We start from the raw sequence: 19,571 nt of genomic DNA on the forward strand, positions 1-19,571 counted from the left end.
CCATGTGGGCCAGAAAGCCTCCTTGAATAGATGTGCCTGATTACTATGGCATTATTGAAATAATTAATAGGTTTGCTACCTTGACATCATTTTAATATTTTGTCTCTTGATATTGGGTGTCCACTAGAGCTTTTTTACAATACTTTTATTTGTGTGGAGGTGGCTCTGAGTTCTTGAAGACTATGCCAGTGGTGTATATAAGAGACCTGGAGTATAAGTCTGGTGATAGACTGTCTTTAGTCTGAGGACCAGCCTAGCTGATTTCAGAGAGGCTTTTCACAAGGTTGGCTCTGGGAAACAGCCAAATAAAGAATAAGGATTTGTAATCTGCATTGAGGAAAGGGCTATCTTTTACATTCTTAAAATATTAAAAGATTTTAAATTAAAATAGAAAATTCAGTGACTTTTTCATATTCATTTTATATTTTAAAACCAAAAATAATCTTGCAAGAATTATGTGAAGTATAGAAAGAAAACAAACCTAAGTGAATTAGTAATAGATTAGATAATCAAAATTATTTGTAAAACAAATAGCAAGTTCCTTAAAATAGTGAGGAGGAAGAGGAGCAGATTCTCCTTTCATTTCTGTCTCCTCCCCCTCTCCAACTCCCACTCCCCTAGGCTATCTTGGTGAAAAGAGAATCAGACTTAAGGAAAAAAATATAAATAAACCTGGATTCCACTGGCTCTCTGTGCCTTCTTCACCCTGATACAGGCAGTGAGGGATAGCTGCAGGATGGCTGGATTTGGAGTCCGAGAACTTGATTGTCAATATTAGCTTTACTTTCATACCTGTGAGCTCACGGACAAATTACTGAATCCTCCTGATTCTCGGTTTGCTCCTCTATAAAATGGGGGTTTGGAGTGGATGACACGGGAGTCCCTTCTAGCTTTATATCCAAGTTACAGCTTACCTCTCTGGACTTGTTTATACCTGTAGCAGGGAAGCAGTGTGTGGCCTTGTGCATAGAGAGCACTCCTCAGAGCCAGACCTTCCAGTTTTCAGGCCCAGAGAGGAACCACTTTAGGCAGCTGTCGAGGGCTGTAGTTTACATGGAGAATCTGAATTGAGAGAGTTTCTTCTGAGAGTTCCCTGTCTCCTTGCTATTCCTATCCCTGTCCTACTTCATGGGATGGTGAGAAAAATGCTTTATGTTTAATCCTTTAAGTTCTGTACAGATGTAACTGCTGCCAATAGTTCCTTATCTGTAAAATGGGGATAACCCACTATATTGTGTGTTTGTTTATAAGCTGTATTTGTCCACTGGGGACTATCTGTAGTAGCTTTGTACCTACAGTTTGTACCTATAAGTCCCTACAAGCAATCCAGTTCTAATATTATCATACCATAGATTGGCTGAATAATGTGCTTCTATAAATTGGGCCCAACAAGCTCGGTTTGCCTTTTCTTGACCAAGTTTTTTGTTTTCTATGAAATTTAGTAGTCTTTTGTCTCATTTTATGCAAGGTAATGCCAGCTGGATCTTGTTAATTATATTCTGATGTTTCCTTGTAGGTCCTGAAAATCCTTGGTTAGTCCAAGCATATGTTTTGTCAGCAAAGCACCCTTTTGCCTCAGTGGTAGCTCAGGAGGTTTTTCAGAGTGGAATTATTCCTTCAGATACAGATTTCCGTATCTACAGGGATTTTGGTAGCATTCCAGGTAAGCTATGTTATATTAGCAACATTTTGCCATAAATATGTTATAAGAATAAAAAAATTCAATAGTTCCTCATAACCTCAAATAATTATCATTTCAATTCTCTCAATGACAGCATGTAAAATTATTAATAATAGCTAGCATTTATATTAGGATTTAAGATTTGTCAAGACCTTTACAAATATTACCTCATTTTATCCTTACAGGAGCCTTGTGAGATAGGGGCTATTATTATCTGCATTTTGTAGCTGAGGAAGCAGGTGCAGAATTTGAACTCAGGTCTTATAGCCTGTGATAATTAATTCTTGTACTAGTTTTCTGTACAAATGAAAGCTGTGAGATATGTCATATTGAGTACAATCACAAGTTGGAAGTAACCTTAGAGATTATCTAGTCCAACCCTTTATGCATGTTCCCTGTTCTGTGAGGGAGTCAGAGCTCTAGGTAATATTGGCATCTGCCATTGAACCTTTTCCAAGGGTTTCACGCTGACAGCTACTACCTTGTCTTATTGTTTATCTCTTTATGCCCTCAGGAGGGAAAAATAATCTTAGCGTGAATACAAGTTGCCTGAGGCCCTAATTTATTTTAGTGTCTGGCTTTTATTAATTAAAATGTGGCATTTTCTTACCATTTTTAGTCTCTGAGGAGTCATTTGGAAGGAAATTTAAGAAATCATCTAACCTTTAAAATTGTATATGTTAAATGATTTTGGTTTGTCCAAGTGTACCTTAGTGAAAGAGAAATTCCTCAAAGCTCTTTGTCAAAACAGTTATTTTAAGGAAATTATACTCTTCCATTAAAATTTATTATTTTCTAGAGGATAGCTCAAGGATAAAAAAAATTTGCCCTTAGGGAAAAGCCATTCTTTACTTTCATGATGTTTTATTTCTGTAACAAGAAGTTAGGTAGCCTATAGACATACATTATTGTGAAGAAATGAGATTGGGATCATAGGATCAGAGGAGTTAGAGCCAGAAGAGGACATAAGAGTTCACCCCATTGAGTCCTCTCACATTAGAGGCAAGGGAATTGGAACCCAGACAGGTGAAGTGATTTTCCTTGAGAGAGCACAGGTAACACATAGAATTGAGGCAGCTGGTGGCACAGTGAATAGAGAGTTTTAGGGAGTCTGGAAGGGCAGACCTCAAATAGTCACTTCATCTTTGTTTCTCATTTGTAAAATGGGATAATAATAGCACCTTCCTCTTAGGATTGTGAGGATCAATAGAGATAATGATTGTAAAACACTTAGCACAATGCCTGACATGTAGAAAGCACTATATAAATGTTAGGTATTGGTTTTATTCATTATAAAGTATTTAGCACAGTGCTTGGCACATAGTAGGTGATCTATAAATGTTATTGTTGTTATTTTGTGTGGATCCAGCATGCAGACCTAGGTCCTCTGACTCCCAGGCCAGTGTCCTTTCTTTCACATTGTGCTCCTTGTTAGGGAACATATTTTGGGAAAATATTTAACATGAAGAAGGAGGATGGACACTCAGATCCCTCATTGTTATATCTCATGAATCCATCTCCTCTTCGTGGTAAACCCCTGGATGGTTACTCTTACACCTAGATGATATCTTCAATTCCTTTTAGAAATGATTGCCTAAAATTTTAAATGTGCATGTTTAGGTTTCTACTAATATTTCCTGAGAGATGTTATTCTTTAGTATATGAATTTTAATCATAACTACTATAGTGATTTTGGTTCACAGACTCTCTTGTTTTCCCTTATATATGAGTATAGTAGGGCAAGTTATCTACCTGATTAACAGAATTATTGAGATTTAATTAATGATTATGAAATAATCATTAGTCAACAATAGCCATTCAAACACCTGTATATGGCCTACTTTGTGCTAGGCACCATGCTGAGTGCTGTGGTTACAAAGACAAAAATGACGTTGCCACTGCCCTCCAATAGAAACATATGTTAACAATGATAGATAGCAATTAATATAACATTTTAAGGTTTGCAGAATGCTTTACAAAAAACATCTGATTTGATCCTTACACTAATCCTAGGTGACAGCTGCTATTGTTATCCCTATTTTTCACTTGAGGAAATTGAAGCAGGTGGAGATTGAATGACTTGCCTAGGATCACACAGCAAATATATGAGACTGGTTTTGAACTTTGTCACTCAAGGTCCTGCTGACTCAGGGTCCAACACTATCCACTGCATTTATAAATATAAACAAAATGGATTAATTTGAGGCCTGAGGCACTAGCAGCTAGGTGGGGGGGAACATTGAGGAAAGTCTGGTGCTTGAGCTGAGTTTTAGAGAAAAATAGGACTTCCAAAAAGGTGGGGTAAAAGGGAAATGAACTTCAGGACAGATATCCTAGACAAAGACCTAGAGATGGAAGACATGAGGAATACTAAGAAAGCCAGGAATGTTTAGACACGTCAGAGGGAGAACCAAGAGGGGTGATGTTGAAAAAAATCAAACTATTTTCAAGCATTGCTTAATAATTGGCAGATATAGTTATGGACATCTTTTATTTTAGAAATAGTCATTAGCTTGGCAGGAGGAAGACAAATTCATTTTGTGATTCTTATTATGATTATTATGTAAGTAATTTTGACTGAAGTGAGAGTAGGCTTTCTCCTTTCTGAGTTTCGCATTTAAAATGAATAAAAGTGAATCATAAATTGTATGGAGGTAATTTTCTTTTTGAGTCAGGCAATCTGATATCCTTTGCTTATTCAGCTAATTTCCATCTACCTCAAATAACACATCTATCAAGCCCTGATATATGACAGTGCAGTGGGGATTTTTGAAATTTTGTTGGTTTATTTCTTCTGTGCCTAAAAGAGCAGCCCCTTATACAAATTGTTTGAAATTTAATTTTTGGTTCTGGCCAGATAGCAATCAAAAAGATACAAACAACATATATGAAATGAACAGATTGTAAGTGAGGCTGTTCTTTAAGAGTTTGACTTTTATATATTCAATAAAAATAAAATTAACTTATGAATTGCATTGTTTGTTTCATGTTTCCCTTTTCACTTCCTAGGAATAGACTTGGCTTTTATTGAGAATGGCTACATTTATCATACCAGGTATGATACACCAGACAGAATTCTCACCGATTCTATTCAAAGAGCAGGTTGGTATTAGATTTTCACAATCGGTACAGCTAGACATGGTGGTTACCCACTCATCTATCTTTTAAAATAAGTCACTTCTTGAGCTTGAATGTATTTAATGAGACTATAGGCCATTCACTTCCAAGACCATTGTTTATGTTGATCTCTATTCAAAGACCTTAATCTGTCTTTTGGTTGTTGGGTTAGTAGTGCTCATTAAGTTTTAAAAAAACTATAATTTCTATTACTTTTAGCATTTTTGTGATATTTTTCAGCTTTTACTTAAAAAAATCATGCTAAAAATATAATTGTTTTATGTGTTAGCAATAATATCTCTTTTATAGTTAATCTGGATTTTTTATGTTTAGGGAGCTGACTAAGCAAGAAATTATGCCAGGTGAAAACAAACTTTTAACAGTATTTCTAAGAGTGAATTTTTTACATTTTATTAACACTAACCAGGCATGTTCCATTTTTGTTAGTTGTTTTTTTGGAATGCAGAATGTATTTTCTTATAGAAAGAACATTATTAGTGGTGACTAAATACTTAGGCCAAACTAGAAAAGCCTAACCCCATAATGTACCTGTGATGTGGTACAAATTATATTATAGCAACTCTACCTAACCATGATTGAGAAGCCTTTTTCCTTGTGTAAGAATTCTGAGTTTTCACTGAAAATTATGAGAATACATTTTTACATGGGAGTAGCAGATACTTTGTGATTTTGGTAGTAGAGACTTCTGATGGGGTTTATAGGAGATGCTCCTGAGTACCAGTGTTTATGCATTTGTGTAAGAGAAAGAACTTCATTTGCCCAAGAGGAATTGAACCTTCTTCATTCCCTTTGTTTTTTGAACTAGTAAACAAAGAGCAATCTGTTCCAGTGGGAATAAGAGGGAACCTTTTTTTATTCCCTCTATGTTTCACTTTTGTTTCCTAATAATTAAAAGTCTTACAAAGACTCTGTGAAACAGTTCTGTTCTGTAGTGCCCTGAAGAAGACAGAAGAAGCAACTGAGGTTTTAGGCAGTAGCTAGGAATAATAATGATGATCATCAGCATTTGTGTAGCACTTTAAGGCTTGCAAAGTGCATTATATACCATTATTTCATTTGATTCTCACAACAGCCCTATGAAGTAGGTGCTATCACTGTTCCCATTTTAAGACTTAGAGAGATGAAGTGTCTTGCTCACAGCCGCACAGCTAAAGCATCTGAGAAGGATTATACCAGTTATACTGCTAGTTTACTTTATTCCCAGAGACCGCCAAGTGGATGGTAGGAGGTTATGGAGATAAACAGGGATGAGAAATCCAGATGAGGTGGGCATAGCCATTGTATATTTTTTCAGCATCTGCTTTAGCTGCTGTTGTGACAATTCAAAGAAAGTGTGACTTTGGAGGGAAGGGGGTAAACCAGTAGGTTGAAGTGAAGCTGAGAAGGCCAGGACTAGCATGGAAAAAAACTTATGTTACTCTCTGAACCCTAACATACAGTCTTCTATAAAACTGATGATGGATGAAGTAGTCCTTTTTAGCTTTAAATGATATGACTTGACCAGATAGTGGTCATGGTAATTTTTTGAAATTGTAGTTCAGGGGATTGGTAAGATGAAATCAAGGACAGAATTAATGGACAGGAAATGGAAGCCATGAACTTAGACATCTATTTCAAGAAATATGATTATGAAAGGAAAAAGAAAGTGAGGAAGAATGTGAAGAGAAATATTTCTATTTCTTTACTTAAAACATCACTGAAGATCAACTGACTTCCGTAGCTTGATAATTTTTATTTTAAAATATGTATAGAATAATTATACATAGTACATTAAAATGATATGCTTTTTCCTATAGGTGACAACATTTTAGCTGTGCTTAAATATTTAGCTACGTCTGATAGGCTGGCTTCTTCCTTTGAGTACCGACATGGAAACATGGTCTTTTTTGATGTGCTTGGCTTGTTTGTCATAGCCTATCCAGCTCGTGTTGGCTCAATAATTAACTACATGGTGGTAGTAGTTGTTATCCTATACTTGGGCAAAAAATTCTTGAAGCCCAAACAGAAAGGTGAGTCTATATCTTCAGTATAAATATAGAGCAGTAGAATTATTATGAGGTAATAACTCTTTATCTTTACATAAGAAATGGAAGAACTCTATATGGTCCTAAGAAAGACTCCCACAAGTAGTCTACGCATCTTTGTTGATTAGAGTATCCCATGACCTTCTCAAAGTCTTGTCTTTTAGTCAGCATGAATAGAAAGTCAGGCGTTTTTTTGTACTAGGTCAAGAAGTAGGGAGGGGTTGTGTAGTGGTTAAAGTATTGGACATGGAATTAAGGAGATAGCTTTAATTTTTGCCTGTGATCCTAAGATTTAGGATCCTGTGATCAAATCATGATCCTAGAGAAGTCACTCACCTTCTTTATGGTTCAGGTGACTCTCACGCCCTGTGACAGATAGATAATGTTTAATATATATCAGATGTTATACTTATAGCATGAGGTATATTATATATAATTATAAGATACATTTGATAGCTAAACTAATGTAATATTCTAATATTCATAGAACAGGTGTATATATGACCTATCTAATATGCATTATATATGATTATATATAACAATAAATCACATATATAATACATACATACATACATATCTATTTAGTGGGAGAGGGGAAGGGGATAAGCATTTGTATGTAGCCTATTATGTGCCAGGCACTGCGCTAAGCACTTTTTAATACTTTACAAATATTATCTCATTTGATCCTCACAACAGTCCCATGAAGTATGCAGTTATTCCCATTTAACAGCTGAAGAAACTGAGGCAAAGGGAGGTTAAATGACTTGCCCAGGTCTTACAGCTGTGTGAGGAAAGTTCTCTTCTCCTCCTCCCCACTTCTGGGCAACACAGCCAGAGTGTCTGCGTGAGTTTGTGTCAGCTACGCACCTAGCATGAGTCACAGGACTGTGGCCTACGTGCTTGATCCCAGATAGGATTCTGAACTTGAACAGGATGTGAAAGGAGAGGTTAAAAAAGCAACGATCCAGGACGTGGGGGCCCTCCATCGCAGGTGATGGAGCTGGGGGAGCTACTAGAGTGGCTACTGCAGTGGTCAGGTTGAGACCACCCATGTGATTAGTGTGGAGGCTTTTTTCTCTTTATGTCTATCCAAGTAACTAGTAAACTCTGAAAAATAAGCACCAGAGTCCTACATTTATTTCTGACACAGCTAGTAAATGTCTAGTCGACTTTGAACTCAAATCTTGCTGACCCACACCGAGCACTCTATCCACTGTGCCTTCAAAACTACCGAATATGGTTGTGACCTACTTTACAAATGTACATCCATGAATCTTTTGACTTAAATGTTCATGTCGAATAAGTCTTTTACATAGAATATACTGGAAGAGACTCCAGAGGCCAGGTAGACTTATTTCTACATTCAGGACTATACACAAACAATTTTGGGCTGCCTTATTTGAATGGCTAGCATTAACAACAGGACTTTATAGGTATCCAGTGATCACTAGTTGATTAATTATTCTGAGCTTTCTTTGGGGGAAAATTTTAATAACTTGAATCACTTTTGTTAGTGTTTAAAAAATGTTATCTTCAATAAATAATTTTATTCTTTATGACATAGAAGACTTTACTGACTTAACTTTTACTATAGTAATTTTACTAGTTTGTTATGTAGTGAGTTTGTTAAAGTTTGTATCCTAAACTTTTCTTTTCTTTTCTTTAGCTACTAACTACACAAAGGATTTCTTCTGTGGACTTGGCATCACATTGATAAGTTGGTTTACCAGCTTAGTTACTGTTCTTATTATAGCCCTGTTCATTTCTTTGATTGGACAGTCTCTTTCATGGTATAACCACTTTTATGTCTCCGTCTGTCTATATGGGACTGCAGCTGTGGCTAAGATAACACTTGTGCACACACTTGCAAAAAGATTCTACTATGTGGTAAGTGCTATAAGAGATTTATTGATTTGCTTTTTGCTTCCTAAAGTATGGAAAAATCTTAACTATGATGATGGAATAAGAATGTCTTTCTTAGATGTCTGTTTGTTGTTATACTATAGGAACTGTTTCTCAGATCAGGGTTATTTTATTTTTTTATTATTATTATCATTTTTTTAATTAGTTTAGAATATTTTTCCATGATTACATGATTCATGTTTTTTCCTTCCCCTCCTCCCTTCCCCCCTCCTGGAGCCAACAAGCAATTCCACTGGGTTTTACATGTATCATTGTTCAAAACCTATTTCCATATTGTTAATATTTGCAATAGAGTGATCATTTAAAGTCAACATCTCCAATCATATCCCCATCAAGCCATGTGATCAAGCAAATGTTTTTCTCCTGCGTTTCTACTCCCACAGTTCTTTCTCTGGATGTGGATAGGGTTCTTTCTCTTATGTCAAATCAAGGTTATTTTAAACAGGTTATGAAATTTGTAATATGCTGAAAATTTATTTGGTATTCTCATCAGTGAGGCTTGTTAGCATAGGCTCTTTCCATTTCTTATTTAGGTCTTGCTATTTGTACTTGTCTTCCCCCTCAGCCCCTCCCTGTTAGCCTTCTCCTTTGTGAAAAGAAAATAAGAAAAGATGTTTTTCTTATCTGATTATTACCAGCAGAACAGGAATATTGCCCAGCTTTTCTTTATTTAGTTAGAAGTATACAGCAAAACATTTTTTAGATCAAATGTCTTAGGAAAAGGGGTTTTATGCATGAATATTAAAAAAAATAACTATAATGCAGAATCTTGCCCTAAGGGAGGTGAACTTTATCCAGAAAAGTGTAGGTCAAACAATATTAGAACCAAGCATTTAACATATGCACAATTTCATATTTATTTGTGCTCTCTGTGAATTCAAACCAATTGATGGGAAATATTTTAGCTTTACTTAGATTCCAAAAATTGGCATTATTAGTAGCTAAATTTCCTTTTTTTTAATCATAGTTCTGCTTGTGGTAGATTTTAATTGAGGATACTTTTTTAGATCAAACTAGGCAGGTTTGTTATTGCTTCATAACATTTTTCATGGGCTGGGAACCAGGGCTGGTACTTTAGAAGAGAATAGCTCAGAAACTCAAGCCATGAAGCTTTGTTTACTTATCCTTAAAAGTCATTTTGTTCAGTTCTGTCCAAACTAACTTCAGAGAGGTTTTTATGCCCTGTCTTGTCATTGTGCTTCATGTTCCTGTTTCTAAGTTATATGGAAAATTATAGAAACCTTTCAAATTTTTTAGTTGTAGTCAGATAAAATTCTAAGTGTACCAACTTTCATAAGAACTCTTTTTGAGTAGAAATGCAAAAGAGAAACACATGATTGATCATATGGTTTGATGGGGAAATGATTGGGGTTTGAGCTTTAAACGAGATCACTCCATTGTAAATATGAAAGATATGGAAATAGGTTTTGAACAATGATATATGTATAATCCAGTGGAATTGCTTGTCAGCTTGAGGATGGGGGAGAAGGGAAGAGGGGTGGGAAAAATCATGGATCATGTAACCATGGAAAAATAGTCTAAATAAATAAATATTTAAAAATTAAGAACTTTTGTATCTTAGAAGCTGTCAGTTTTTCTTTTTTTTAAATTTTTAAACAAATTACTTTTTCTGAGGACTTTTTATACCATGTGACTTTTCTTCATTGACCAATTTGTAAAGATACTTGTTTTACATTAAAAATAACATCAATTAAAGAATGATAAAGAACTTAGATAACTGAATTCTGCACATTTGTTAGACTCTTTTGCTTCTTGTGTTCTTTTCCTTTTGCTTTTGTGTTAATTTCATTAATACTTGTAAGAGAGCATATTGTTTGTATATTCTACGTCTTTACAGGAAACTATCTTTAGTTATTAGGCACAGAATATCCCGCTGTTTCTAATGTAGATAATTTCCTGTAAAAGAATATTATTTTAGTCCTTGTATACTAATAGAATTAATATTACTAACTTGAAAATTCTGAGATACAGCTTTTTTTTTTTTTTAAACCTATATCTTCTCTCTTAGAATGAATATTTTGTATTGGTTCTAAGGCAGAAGAGTGGTAAGGGCTAGGCAATGGGGGTTAAGTGACTTGCCCAGGGTCACCCAGCTAGGAAGGGTCTGAGGCCAGATTTGAATTGTGTCCTGTCTCCAGACCTGGCCCTCTATCCACTGAGCTACCCAGCTAGCGACCCCCAGCTTAATTCTTAAAAGGAAAAAAAAAAAGAGCTCATAAGTTAATTCTGTAACTTGAGCCAAATTTTATATTTGGAGATTTCTCAAAAATTCTGCCTAATTTTTGGTTATGTACTTACTCTCAAAGAACTTACAGCTGAATGGGACTTCAGTGTATCTTGTTTGACCCCCTCATTTCACCAACAAGGAAACTCATTCCTAGGGAGGCTGGGGGACTTAAGCCCATCTGGGTAGTATAGGAGATCCAGAATTTGAAACCAGGTCTTCCTCTACACGGAGAGAAAGTATTGGGGTCATAATCTGTGATCACTCATGTCTCCATTCTTCTTGAGTTTGCTAACGTGACTCTCCTTTGACAGTCATTTTTGATATGTACACTAATATCTTTTTCAACTTTATGATAGTTAGAAGGCCCCAATGCTATAGATGTAAAGTTTTATATTTTCCACACAAGTTGTACAAGATTCATTCTCAGGAAAATTGCAATTGAAATTTTATTATTGTTAATTATAAAGTTATTTCTTGACTTTTTTTCTGTTCCTTTTTTCCTACCTGTTTTTATTAGTACAGATTCCCTATTCAGGAATGTATGACAGAGACAGCCACAAAGTTAAGGAGAGGGTTAAGGGAGATGATAAGGACTTCAGAAGCACTTGTTCTTTGGTCACAGTTTGGATAATAATTGCCTTACTATAGAATTTCACCTGTGTGAGTTAGATTTGGTGAAGATGAAATTCAGATTCAGTATACAAATCAAATGGAATAAAACAATTTATTGTGAAGTACAGTGTTTGCCCTTTGAACTTCTAGAATGGAAATCTGTTTTAGCTTATTTCCTCCATTATGAATTTCCTCAGTTTTGGGGGTCCGTGTCTGTGTTCATCTACAATTCAATGGTTCCCAAACTTTTTTGGCCTACTGCCCCCTTTCCAGAAAAAATATTACTTAGCCCCCTAGAAATTAATTTTTAAAAAATTTTAATAGCAATTAATAGGAAAGATAAATGCACCTATGGCCATCACTGCTTCCCTGGATTGCTGCAGCACCCACCAGGGGGCGGTAGCACCCACTTTGGGAATCACTGATATACATGTTATAAATGCTATAGGATAAAGAACAGTACCTGGTATATAGTAGGTGACTGATAAAGGTTGAATTGTTAAATTGTGGCTGCCAACTTTTAGAATATTTGAATAAAGAAAGAGAAGAGTAATTGAAACTGCTAGGAGAGCAGAATGCCCTTTGTAGTAATAAGTTGTCATTTTCAGTTGATGTTGGAAGGTTTATTTTGGGAAGCTGGGGGACATATTGGAGTGATGGTTGGAGCAATACTTTTATCTGACTGTCTTTGTGACTAGAAGAATTACACTCCTACCCTTCTCTTATCTCCCTAATGTTTAAATGACTCAGTAGTTCCCAGGGCAGATATGGAGTCAGGGTTTTGGAGGATAGGAGGAGCCTGGCATGGAGTGTGATGTGGACACAGCCCATGTGGGATTCCTTATCATGGATGATGTTTCATTTGGGAAAGCTAGTGAAAGGGAAATAATAAAGGTGCCTTTTTTCTTTCTTTTTCTTTTTTTAAGTAAGCTTGAGCACCCATTTTAAAATGTAGGTTATTACTACTCCTGTTGGTGGTGGTGCTATTATTACTACTATTATTGTGACCAAACAACAATAGTAGTGGTCCTGAAGAAGAATTAATGAAACATAATCCCTACTTGGCAGAGGAAAGGGTACTCCGAGGGCAGAATGTTTCACATGTTAACAGATGTCATATTTGTTTTAACTTTTTTTAGAAGAAAGTTCATTTTCAAAGTGGTAAGGGGCAGTGGAAAGATTTCTACATAGTAAAATCAAAAAAGCATAAATAAAACATTAAGGAAACAGATTACTATGGAGGCAGTGTGATTTAGGGGTCTCAGAGTTGGGAAACCTGGTGGTTCAGCCCTTGTCTTATCTGTGTCACCTTAAGCAAATCATTTAATCTCTGCCTCAGTTATTTCATATGTAAAATGGGTAGACAAATATGGATTCTGGGGAAAGCATTTTATAAAACTTCAAGCACTATTTATTTTTTGGTTTTTTAGTTTGTTTTTTAATTTTTATTTTGAGTATTTTCCCATAATTACATGTTTCATGTTCTTTCCCTCTCCCCCAAATACCCCTAACTCCCCTTAGCCGACGCACAATTCCACTGGGTTTTACATGTATCATTGATTAAGACCTAATTTCATATTATTGATAGTTGGACTAGAGTTATTGTTTAGTGTCTACATCCCCAATAATATCCCCCTTAGCCCATGTGTTCAAGCAGTTGTTTTTCTTCTGTGTTTCTCCTCCCACAGTTCTTCCTCTGAATGTGGCTAGTTTTCTTTCTCATAAGTCCTTCAGCCTTGCTCTGGATCCTTGCATTGCTGCTAGTACAGAAGTCCATTACATTCGATTGTACCACAGTGTATCAGTCTCTGTGTACAATGTTCTCCTGGTTCTGCTCCTTTCACTCTGCATCAATTCCTGGAGGTCTTTCCAGTTCACATGGAATTCCTCCAATTTATTATTCCTTTGAGCACAATAGTATTCCATCACCAGCATATACCACAATTTGTTCAGCCATTTCCCAGTTGAAGGACATTCTCTCATTTTCCAATTTTTTGCCACCACAGAGAGCGCAGCTATAAATATTTTTGTACAAGTCTTTTTCCTTATTATCTCTTTGGGGTATAAACCAAGCAGTGTTATGGCTGGATCAAAAGGCAGACAGTCTTTTAAAGCCCTTTGAGCATAGTTCCAAATTGCCATCCAGAATGGTTGGACCAATTTACAACACCACCAGCAATGGATTAATGTCCCAGTTTTGCCACATCCCCTCCAACATTCATTACTCTCCCTTGCTATCATTTTAGCCAATCTGCTAGGTGTGAGGTGGTACCTCAGAGTTGTTTTGATTTGCATTTCTCTAATTATTAGAGATTTAGAACACTTTCTCAAGTGCTTATTGATAAGTTTTGATTTCTTAACTGAAAATTGCCTATTCATATCCCTTGCCCTTTTATTGAATGGGGGATGGCTTCTAGCACTATTTAAACGACTTATTTATTTAGAAAAATTAATTAGTTCTGCAAAATCATAGTTTTGATGAGAATAATGTTTTAGGATATCATTGCATAGGAAAAATGTCAAGAGCAACCTATCAGCTCAACAGTGTTTCGTGGGGTTTCACAACTTTGGTTTGGTTACAAAGTATTAATGATACTATATGCCAGTATGGGAGGAGGTTGCTTTGAGAATGTTTACTTAAAAGAATATTGAAGTGATTACATTAAATTGCAAGACAAAAGAAAACAAAACCATCCAAGGAAAACTTTCTGTTTTTCTTTCAGCATACAAATGAACAATACCTGGGAGAGGTATTTTTTGACATCTCAGTGTTCGTGCATTGTAGTTCTCTTCTTCTGCTCACTTCCCAAGGACTGTGTTCTGCATTTCTTAGTGCTATCTGGGTGGTGTTTCCATTGCTCACAAAGCTGCTTGTCAATAAGGAGTTCAAGCAAAATGGTAGGGACTTTTTCATACAATTGTAGGGGGGAGATTTCCTCTAATTATATTCCAGATATGTTTCTTCGGCATATTTTTTAACCTTGATCTTTGCTTTGTAGGGTGTTTTTGTTTTAAGGGCCAGAATACTTTGTAGTTCTCCTTCCTTTGTGTTCCTAAAGGACCTTATAGCTAAAATAGAAGATAATTACATTTATTTTGCTATTTCTTTTTCTGTTAGACTTTCACTGTAATCCAAGTAAACAAATGATAAAAATGTACCTGAGATTCTAGTAGATGTAGGTGAGTGACTCCTAACATTAAAAATTGAAATACCTGAGGCTTAGAAATGAGCACTTTGATTAGGCTCATTTTGCTTTGGGGATGAATTTTCTAGAATAGTGCCTTCTATAGGATAATCTGTGTTTTTTCTTTAGCTAAGAACATGGTAACTATCCCTAGCTAGTTGTCTTCCCCTCTATTCTTCCCTTCAAAAGAAAGGAAGGTCAGCGGGGAGCTGGGTAGCTCAGTGGATTGAGAGCCAGGCCTAGAGATGGGAGGTCCTAGGTTCAAATCCGGCCTCAGACACTTCCCAGCTGTGTGACCCTGGGCAAGTCATTTGACCCCCCCATTGCCTACCCTTACCACTCTTCCACCTATAAGTCAATACACAGAAGTTAAGGGTTTAAAATTTAAAAAAAAGGAAGGTCAGTATGGTATAGTTATACTTGTAAGGTCATGATGACTAAGACATTTCCTGCCTCTTACAGACTGTTCTCTCCCAGATTTTGCTGAGGTGGGAGTTTTCTTCAGTTTTCAGGAATTGTCTCATCATCACTCCATCCTGGCTGTTGATAGGGCATGCTGGTCTATCAACCAGTAATCTCATTAGTTTCCATGATCTGATTGTTGCCATCACTTGAGTTTTTCTAAAATGGTAAACATATTTAAATTTTAGTTGCTTTGCAACTCTGGCCTCTAGTTTCCAGAGAACCACAGTTAGTTAAGCTATTATGAGTAGGTGAGTCCCCAGCCTAATTTTAAAGTTAATGACTAGTCAGTGGGGAGAAAAGCATTCTTTAAAATCTTCTATGATATTCTTTCTTCCCAGCCTATTCTATCATTGATCACAAACAAAAAAAAATCTAAAGAATGCTATCCAAACAATTGGAAAGTTGAGTATATGTGAGTTCAAAGACTCTCTGTTATCTTATTAAAATGTGCTTCTAGGTTTTTCTCCAACCTAATCCACTAAACATTTATTGAATAGCTGCTATGTGCAGGAGATTGGGCAGGTTGACTAAAAAGTAAAATAGTACCTGTCCTTAAGGTGTTTACATTCTTTTGGAGAGATAACCATATAGAAATAAGAGTAGGGAGAAAGCCGTGACCACTTAAGGGGATTAGGAGGGACTTTTCATAGTAGATGGCACATGAACTTGGCCCCTAGAAAGAAACTTTCTCTTTTGGTCCTAGCCAGGTACAGCTTGCCTTTGTCCTGTGCTCCTGTTTTACCACTAGTATCTTATTCTTGCTGGCTTCTGTTATTTGGAAGTGCCAGAGCCTTCCCTTCTATTAGTCTAGGTCATTTCTGTCCTTTTAGACCTGACATCTGTTTCTGCTATGGCATCCTGACATAAATTCAGACTTTCTCTTCTTTAAATCTCAAATCCTTGTCTGTCTTTAAGGTTCAGTTCACATGCTATTTTTTCCCATGAAACCTTCCTTAATTCCATCTACTTCATGCTTCCTCACATTGTAAAAATTCCATATCTCCTCAGTTTTTATCAACTCTTGCTTATTTCTGTGTGTGTTATAGCCTTACCTCCTGGTAGAACATAAGTCTCAGAAGAAGCAGGGACTTTCACATGTCTTTGACAAATAGTCTTATGTATTACCATTACACACACACACACACACACACACATATACACACATGGAGTTTACATGCTACTATATCTGAATCTTTCTGCCCTCTTCCAATATTTAAAGTTTTACAAAAGGGACAACTATATTGAACCTTCTTTTTTAAATGTTTAACTATTAGATATCTATCCTATAAATTGCTCTTCAAATGTATAGTGATGATATAAAATCTAGATCTGACTTCAGAACAGATTGTAAACTTTTTTCTTCCCTCTTGTCTTACAGGTGCCAAAGGAAGATTTATCATGATTTACCTTCTGGGCATGTTTATTCCATATCTCTATGCACTGTACCTCATTTGGGCAGTGTTTGAAATGTTTACACCCATCTTGGGAAGAAGTGGTTCAGAAATCCCACCTGATGTTGTGTTGGCTTCCATTTTGGCTCTCTGTGCAATGATTTTGTCTTCCTATTTTGTAAGAAAAATTTTATTTTTTCCTTTTAAAAGCAAATTTTTTCGAAGTCCAATTTGTGTTAGATGTAGCAGTCATGTTTGTATTTTAGGAATTGGGGAGGATATATTAAAGGGGAAAAAAAGAGCCACATAAATATTGTTGAGTGAAAAATTTGTGGATTACATACACTGAATTTTGGCCTGCTCTCTATTTAAACTTCTTTCTAGATTGTCTTTGTTATATTTGACTTTGAGATTGTGAAGACTATTGCAGATGATAATTGAGATCCATTAGTGGTTTACTTGGTTCGAAGCCTGTCTGAATGGTTATTAATGTTTTTTATGAACCTGTGGGAAATATAACATTTAGGTCACATATTGTAGCTAGGGGTAGGAGGAACAATCATTTGTGGATCTAATAATAATTTAGTAGCATCTTATCCTGGATGAATTATTGATGTAATTAATTAATCAGCAAGTATTTATTAAGCACCTACTATATATAGACAGTCATTATGCTAGTCATATGGGATATAGAGACAAAAATGAAACAGTCTTTGTCTTAAAGCAATTTGGATTTTATAGGGGAAGGGGCATAACACACAAGTATATACAGGATATAATCAAAATAAAGTAAGCAGTTTTGGAGTGAGACTTCAACAGCTGGGGTATAGGCAGGGATTCTTAAGCTGAACTTTGGAGTAATTTAGGGATTCTTAGGAGCTGAGCAGGCATTCTAGGCACAGAGTTGAAAAAGAACAAGAAGGACATTTTTGTTGTCCAAATAGTTGGGTTGGGCCAAAAAGTATATAAAGGATTATAACGTCTAAAAAAATTCAAGTTAGGTTGTGAAGGACTTTAAATGACATACAGAAGTTTTTATATTTAACTTTAGGGGTAATAGACTAGTTTTTCAAGCAGGGAAGTACCATGATAAAGTGGGAAAAGGCTAGTTTTGGAGTCAGAAGGTCTGGTTTCAAATCCAGGCTGGCCAATTCCTAGACATGTGACTAATCTAAGATTTAACCTATGCTGCCGCATATTCATTCCTAAAATGAAAGGGTTGAATTCTGTGACCTCCATGATTCCTTATAGTTCCAAATCCATGGTCCTATATAACCTGTGCTGTAAGAATATTACTCTTGTAGCTGTGTATAGGATGGATTGGAAAAAGGAGAGCTGCAGGGAGGATAGCCTGAGAGGTAGTAGGTGGTGGATGTTTGGAAAAGGGTGGAGAGAAAGATGGACACAAGCTCTATTGGGCAGGTAGAATTGTCAGACTTCACAAACTTATTGGGTATGTGGGGTGAGGGAGAGTGAGGAATTGAGGATAACAATTCAGTGCTCTGGAGCTGGGTAAATGAAGGGTTCCTGCTTTGAGCAACCCTATGCTATGTTGGTAGAATCCTTAAGTTCTTTGGTAACTAACTTTGGAAATATTTGTAAAATCCCAGTTTTTTATTTAATGAAGGCTATTTGTTTTATTGAAGACTTTAATCAAGGTATGTAACAAATCCTTGTCCATTGTTTTGTTAACTTTTTATTTTAACTTGAGCAGGAAGACTAGCTTTTTGACCAAGATTGAATCTTTGACCCTGTCGTCTTCCAATTCCTTTCTTCTTCCTTTTCTCTCCTCTGACTCATTAGGGCAACAGAAAAGCCTGAAGCTGAGAGCAGACAGGAGCTCCTCTGGGGAAGAAAGACAAAGGGTGTAGAGGACTGTGTATAGAAGCACTACTATCATAATTTCCTGGTTCACAGTTTTTCTGCTTTGGTGGTCTGTCATTTCATTGTTTCTAAGACTGAGTCTACTTAGGGTTCCCTAGTTTATGTTGAAGATTGAAAAGTATTTGAAACTCTTAAGGACATTATTTTATTTTATTTCTTTAATTTTCAGCCTTTCCTAGGTATAAACCTTTGGGTAGATCACTTATCATCTGAAGCTGTTTCCTTATCTGTAACATAAGGGATTTGGACTAGAAATCTCCAAAGCCCCTCCAGCCTCTGGAAAGATTGAGAGCTCTGCCCAAGGACACAGAGATTCTAAATGAATAGAAAAGGCAGGTCGTGAACCAACCCAGGGCCTCTGCCTTCAAGTGTCAATCAACAAGCATTTATTAAATACTTACTATGTGCCAGGCACAGTGCTCTGCAAGTGCCCTTTCTACTACATTGTGGAATCCACCTCCTAGGACTGGCATTGCCTGGTTTTACACAGTTCAGGAGGCTCTTGACTCAGCCTTCTGAAGTAGGGAGCTTTTCTGCCCAGCTAGTGAGTCCCCTGTAGCAGAGGCTGGCTGTTCCTATAGGAGTGCTGGGTCTGTTATCACCCCCAGGGCAAAATGCAGACACTTTGTGGGTCATTTCAAGCCTTACAGCTCCAGCCTTCTTCCACATTACTTCTTTTCACACACCTGACATTCCAAACCAATTGACCTACTTTTTATTTTATTTATTTTTATTTTTCTCCTTATTGATTGGATATTGATACTTAATGGTTTTGTGAGCTTAAGTGAGTCACTTCCTTAGGCCTCATTTTCTGATTATTTTTCTAAGGACCTTTTGTTCTTAATCTGATATGATGATGATGATGATAGATAATGTTTATATTTTTATATAAACTGTTTTAAACTTTTCAAAATCTTTTATATATGTTTTTATCCTTCTAGTGACTTAGTGAAATATATATTACAGGTATTATTATCACCATTTTACAGATACAGAAACTGAGGCCGAGAGAGGTTAAGG

At 36.2% G+C, this 19,571-nt stretch overlaps 1 protein-coding gene across 1 annotated transcript in view; it reads left to right on the forward strand.

The window, feature by feature from the left end:
• The window catches only part of ERMP1 (endoplasmic reticulum metallopeptidase 1), a 53,730-nt gene that overhangs the window by 28,530 nt on the left and 5,629 nt on the right, over positions 1–19,571 (forward strand). Inside the window, exons 5-10 of the mRNA XM_044657036.1 lie at positions 1,517–1,663; positions 4,691–4,783; positions 6,616–6,828; positions 8,510–8,730; positions 14,350–14,524; positions 16,655–16,845. Of these exons, the coding sequence (XP_044512971.1) occupies positions 1,517–1,663; positions 4,691–4,783; positions 6,616–6,828; positions 8,510–8,730; positions 14,350–14,524; positions 16,655–16,845 (1,040 nt within the window). The remainder of the gene's footprint in view (positions 1–1,516; positions 1,664–4,690; positions 4,784–6,615; positions 6,829–8,509; positions 8,731–14,349; positions 14,525–16,654; positions 16,846–19,571) is intronic.

The sequence above is a fragment of the Gracilinanus agilis genome, chromosome 1 (assembly GCF_016433145.1).
Source record: "Gracilinanus agilis isolate LMUSP501 chromosome 1, AgileGrace, whole genome shotgun sequence".
Taxonomy (NCBI): domain Eukaryota; kingdom Metazoa; phylum Chordata; class Mammalia; order Didelphimorphia; family Didelphidae; genus Gracilinanus; species Gracilinanus agilis.